This window comes from Ctenopharyngodon idella, chromosome 4, assembly GCF_019924925.1.
Source record: "Ctenopharyngodon idella isolate HZGC_01 chromosome 4, HZGC01, whole genome shotgun sequence".
In the NCBI taxonomy this organism is placed as follows: Eukaryota; Metazoa; Chordata; class Actinopteri; order Cypriniformes; family Xenocyprididae; genus Ctenopharyngodon; species Ctenopharyngodon idella.
In genome coordinates this window covers 11,942,838-11,948,837 of record NC_067223.1, presented here as the reverse complement: position 1 = coordinate 11,948,837, position 6,000 = coordinate 11,942,838, and the positions used below count along the sequence as shown (strand labels likewise).

The window sequence follows — 6,000 nt, the reverse complement described above, 5'->3', positions numbered from 1 at the left end:
ACAGGTCTTACTGAACAGAGACAAACCCATGAATAATGCAACCAGCTCGCTGCACCTGGAGGAATAACAATGAGCTTCCTACTTTTCTGCCGTTATGATCCTTATTAGAGGTCCAATGGGCTGTCATAGAGCTTAATTTGTAAAATACACACACTTTATATACACATATAAGCTCCATTTACATTTCAAGACTCCTGAAGAATATACACAACTTGGTTTGTTGGCATACCCAGCCTGTTAACCTGCACTGAATAAAGGGAAATTGGCTCCATATAGACATGCGTTAACCTTTCGAGAAAAGAACGCAATGAGCCGTTGAATCAAAATGTTCTTGCTGGAAATGTTTATTAGACAGGAAGTCATTAGAATGTAAATGTGTTAGGCGCTTTCTCAACCTCATTTTCCCTACGCTCACAAAATACATAAATATTTGACATTTATCATCTTAATTTGCTGTTCAAACATTCAAAGCTGTAAATTTGTTATAGCTACAGTTCTTCTGTTAAAAACATGTTATGTACAATAGACAAGATATTGCATTTGGCATAATTACAACAATTTTGTTATTTAATTTACAGTTTTCTCAAGTACTGATTTTTGTGAATGCCATCATCATCTGGCATTCGCAACAAATCCGAGTCTCATAAAATGTGACCGTAAAAAGGAGAAAATAAAAATCATATACTCAAGTTAATTTGAGAATTAATAAGAAAGAGAAAATGAGGACATTGTACTGCGTTAGACGATCACATTTTCCACTAAAACAAAACAATAGCTGGTCTCTCCGCTTCTATATTCACCAGGATTTCATTAGCAGGGCCCTACAGAATTGTAAACTTGGCAACATTTGGACAACAAATGAAATTAGCATGCAAAATGCATAAACATTCCTAAACACTTCTGCAGATTTCACACTGCTATGCATTGTGCAACTGTGTTGGAATCTACAGAAGCATTTATGTATGTAATAATTATTCAAACAGGTTGTAGATGGTCACTCTACCTGCATTTCATTCAGGTAAATGAAACATGAGGTCAGGGAAGGTGCAGTCCAGAGGTGCCAATCCAGATTCGACTGGAACGCATCAACTCAGATTAAAAGTGTGAACAGGAATGGCAGCCCTTATTGCCCAATGGCAGCTTGAGTCTCTGTAATGCCCTAGGTAGATCAAGTACCTTTTATATGAAGCTTTTTTACCAGGCTATATCACTTTGTCTCACTGTCTTTCAGACAACCAGCAGCCACACGGTAACGAGGGACCGTAAAGTGGTCTGGTGCACCGTTGAGTCCTTACAGTGAAGTCTATTACAATGGATGTCTAACGCTCCATTTGCATCCTAATAAAGCATCTTCGAGTTCAAGACATCCATTTTTCTTACAGCCCACCTGTTCCTTTGGCACAACACTTGGCAAAACTCCACAAAACTATATCTCCATTTACACTGCGTGGGCATGTGCGCTCTGTATGGAAACCCTTGATAGGAATTATTCGGACCACCTACACGGTTTCTAATCATTCAGACCCCAAACTCTAAAGAAACCCAAAGAAACTATCAATGCTTTAGAGCTCCGAAAAGCCCATATAGACTCGCCCACAATTGTGCTCCAATTACACAAATGGGCCGGAGGTACTACTCTTGATTACGCTCACATTAATTTCACATTAGTTAATGCAAATGTGTCAGTTCATATGGTGAAAGTTTTCATGATCTGTCTAACCCATGAGAGCTCTTTGCATGTGGATTTTCAGTAATAAGAATAGAGACTATGGTCTTACAGAAGCAGTGAGCTTTCTAAAGGCCTATTCACACCGAGTGCACACATTTATTTTTTTTTAAACTGAGAGCTGTTTTTTTTTATTTCTTCAGACTGCAAAGAAAACTAACTGATCAATGACACAGGCATTTTTTGTTTCCCGAGCCACTGCTGCAACTGCACAGTTTAGCACATTGGTGACGCTTAAGCCATTTAGTTAACTGGTGTAATGGCATTGGACATACAGTAGGACTAATATCATCTTTGTACACCCCTTTTTGAACACGAAAATAATATACTACTTCATGAACCCTTTGTACTACAGGCATAAACCCAGTTTCCTTTGAAAGTCCACTAATAAAATGTGCATATATAATAAATGTGCATAAATATAAAGCCACAGGGCAGATGGGGAATTGTGCAAAAGTGCTGCTTTAGTCGCCTCATGCACTATATGAAGACTGCAAAAGCCTCTAAGTCCATCAGACAGTTTTCTTTAAAATTAGAGATTTAGCGGGTTTGAAGTGAAAGAATTTGATGAACGTATACTATGTGCGTCTATTTTCCCCAAAAAATTTGCAATAAATTACTATTTTCCCCATACTTTATGGACATAAATTCCAAAGCTTCAGATTCATGGCTGTATTTTCTTTTAAAACTACTTCAACAATGTTCTAATATTTTACCACACATTTTTTTTTTCTTCTCTCATTCGGTGTGAATAGGCCTTAGACTCAAAGGAAAATGCAATCTTGAACATTTTGTGCTAACATTAATATAGAGGACTTCTAGCACCTTTTGTCTATTTAAAAGTACAAAGTACTTTTAATCGTGCATTTCTCATTGATAAAAAGACTCTTAAGGCAAAACATGTCTTGTATCAATTACTATAAATACACATTAGCATTGATAAATCTATTAAAAATCTGAGAAAATACCATGGTACTAAGTTCTGTTTAGAGTTAATTTAGGGGCTTGGGTAATTTGACAAGCGAACCTATAATTTCGAACCTAAAAAGTGCATAAAATGCAGTCATACCCCTGTATCCCCTCTCTCGCTCTAAATATATATTTATATATTAAAAATATTCCACAGTCTATTTATTTTATAACTGGGAGTTTATAATCGTAAACCCAGAGAGGTTAAGTGTAAAAGTGCAAATGGTGGGGTTGGTGTGAGGGGTGCAGCGTTAGAGCTGTGAGACTTTCCTAGGAATGGGTCGGGGTCTGGGAAACTGGTCGGGTCGACGTGGTTCAGTATCTTGTCTTCGAATCTGGTGCGGTTTGGGCGGAATGGGTGGCGCGTCAATGCTTGGAGGAATCGACAAGCTCGGTGGAAGCGGGACCTGCCTGCGGGGGTTGTTCCGCTCATGTATGCTGTAAGGAGGCGGGGTCTTGTTCTCCCGTCGAATGAGCTCGTCTGAGCCGCTGGAGGCGGAGTTTGGGAGGGCGTGGTCAGTGGATGTGTTCTCAGTTCCAGAGGCCTCGGAGACGCTACAGCGACTGAGAGATGAGATGCCGCTGCTGTAGCTTCCAGAAAGCACCGGAGAATTTGACACCAACCCTGTAGTTTGGCACTCTGTGGGCGAAGGGGTGAACGGAGGCACAGAAGTCTACAAATACAAGACACAGATCGAAAGAGAAAACATGAAGCTCTGGACCACAATGCAGTTAAATTAAGAAATTCTTAATAAAGAAACCATCAGCTACAACAGAATCAACAGTCCTGCCTCACAGAGCAAATCTGTACACTGGAAGGCTAAAGCACAATATTCTGCAATTTTGGCTCTATTATTTTGAGGCAATACTGTCTCTTTTCATTACGAAAATAATTTCAAAGCAATTAAACCCGCAACTAAGACTGCAGCTGTTTCTAGGACTTCATTTCCCTGAATAAAGCATATTTAGTCTGATTGCACTCTGGAGAGAACTTCAAACACAACATTTCCTCTAAGATAATTCAGTTTTGTGCAGCTGAGAATGGTGCACCTCAGTAACAGTGAGTTAACTTATATGTGGATGTCATACATGCTCATTTCCCTATTTTTTCAAAAACACTAATTTTTTAACACAGTAAAATATAAATCTTTAGCAAATCTCAAAATAAATATCTATTTTCATACTGTACATTATAACGTTGTGATGCCTAAATTCACTTTTTTTATTTTATTTAAACAAAACAGTATAGAATTTTAAATTGTACATTTATCAGTTAGCCGCCATGATCATGAGTAATCAGCAATTTTACAGCAAATTTATAATTCCACTGTTATCAGCTATTTTACATATTTCACATTAGATTTTTCACATATTTCACAGGACCGGCACGAAAATTTGCGCTGGTCAAAGCTGGTTTTGCCAGATGTAACTGACTGTGGAATCTATATTCATGTGTGTGTGCCTGGTCATGCTTGTGTGTGATATGTCACATGGTATAGCTTCAGGCATGAGACTATTTCTGGGGCAAACAACCGTACACAGGTGGTCACGCACGTTAGGCTTCAGCTTTCTAACCCGCTGACTGCACTTCAGGAAATTAGTGCTGAGATCCCCTCCCAGCCGAAACTCACTCTCTCTGCTTTGTCCTTCTGAGTAGCTTGACAAATTTCAGCATTTCTGATTTCAGGAAGGAGTAATGATTTGATTTCTATGCAGTCTTTAAATGGAAACAGAAAGAGTTTGGATTGAAGAGTTTTATAAGATGATTAGAACGCATGTGCTTTGCTGAATACCAGGTGACAAATCGATATGTGGCATGAGACGAGAATTCAAGGAAGTGGTAGGGAATGCAATTGTCAACACAAGATGGGGTGAATGAGGCAGGCGTCGAGTAGGAGTTTCTGAGAAGCCATTAGAGCGGTGCTCAGCTTTAAGGGCCGTTACTCTGAATGAGGAGAATGTGCTTTTATTTAAAACCTGAATACACTCACTGCAACGCGAAAGAAAAATGGCATAAAGGTACATTGATAACTGCAGCTCCAACCTTTTTCAAGGTCTGTGACCCTTCTTTGACTATTATAGCCTTTGAAAGAAAAATACTGTGGTTTCTTGGTACTCTTCAATATCGATACCTGCATTTTCAGTAAAGCTCAGTAAAGGGTGAAGAGTTTAATTTATCTAGGCTGGACATCACTTTTTGGCCACTACTGTACACAAGTTAGGGGAGTAAAGATTTATATATTTTAATTTATTTTGTAGTCATTTTAGAGGTTCGTATTTTCACAGTTAAAATGACTTTCTTTGAATGAATGGTTTATTTTGCTTCATAAAAGCCTATATGATAAAATATTGAAAAACTTTATAGTGCATTGAGCATTGTATGTGCAATGCATGGCAAAATTTATTGATATCGTACATAAGCACAGTGTTGGACCCAAGAATAATGATACAGGGAGATAAAACATTGGCGAAAATAAAGGTTTTTTTATGTTTTTGAAAGATGTCTCTTATGCTCACTAAAGCTGCATTCATTCGGTTAAAAAAAAAAGAATACATTTCAGTTAAAAACAGAAATATTGTGAAATATTACAATTTAACATATCTGTTTTCTGTCTCATATCATCCTTCAAAAAAAATATTCTAATATACTGATTTGGAGCTTGAAAACAGTTTCAACATTATAAAACAGTATTTTTCTGGAAACTAATACTTTTTTTTTCAGGATTCTTTGATAAATAGAAAAGTTCAAAAGAACGGTATTTATTTGAAAAATAAATATTTTGTAACATTATAAATGTCTTTACTGTCACTTACGATAAATTAATGAGCCCTTGCTGAACATAAGAATTAATTACTGATCCCAAACTGAGCCAACCGAACTGCTCAGGACTGGAATGAACACAAACAGTGTCCCTCTGTCTAATCATGGGCCCAGTTGGATTGACTGCAGCCTGACCCAGTTTAGACATCCTGGATTGAGTCCCGAGACAATACAGTAAACACTGTACATCAAAGGTCACTTCACAAAACACCCTAGACAACAAGAAAAGGTCATACCTTCTGAGGCGAGCGTGATGTCATCACAGGGGACTGTGATCGTGTAGTCTTGGCAGGAGATCCTATTAAAAGGACACAAAAAGTCAATCTACTTCACTTGATACAAGAGCTTGGGACAGTAAACATGGTCACGGCTGTCTATTAATCAGGGAAACGCTTTGCCAAGGTCGTCTAATGCAAAACAGTTTAACCATTCGGTACCAGTTCTTTTCCAGGACAACACCCTCAATTAGAGTCCACTGATATAG

General features: G+C 38.0%; 1 protein-coding gene across 3 annotated transcripts in view; it reads right to left on the bottom strand.

Annotated features, from left to right (window-relative positions):
* Positions 1-326: 326 nt before the first annotated feature.
* Positions 327-6,000, bottom strand: part of dock4b (dedicator of cytokinesis 4b) — a 92,987-nt gene continuing 87,313 nt past the window's right edge. For all 3 annotated transcript variants that reach the window (XM_051890990.1, XM_051890987.1, XM_051890989.1), the window contains 2 exons: positions 5,753-5,814; positions 327-3,369 (listed from right to left, as the gene is read on the bottom strand). In XM_051890990.1, coding sequence (XP_051746950.1) covers positions 2,947-3,369; positions 5,753-5,814 — 485 coding nt within the window. In that variant the 3' untranslated portion in view covers positions 327-2,946. The remainder of the gene's footprint in view (positions 3,370-5,752; positions 5,815-6,000) is intronic.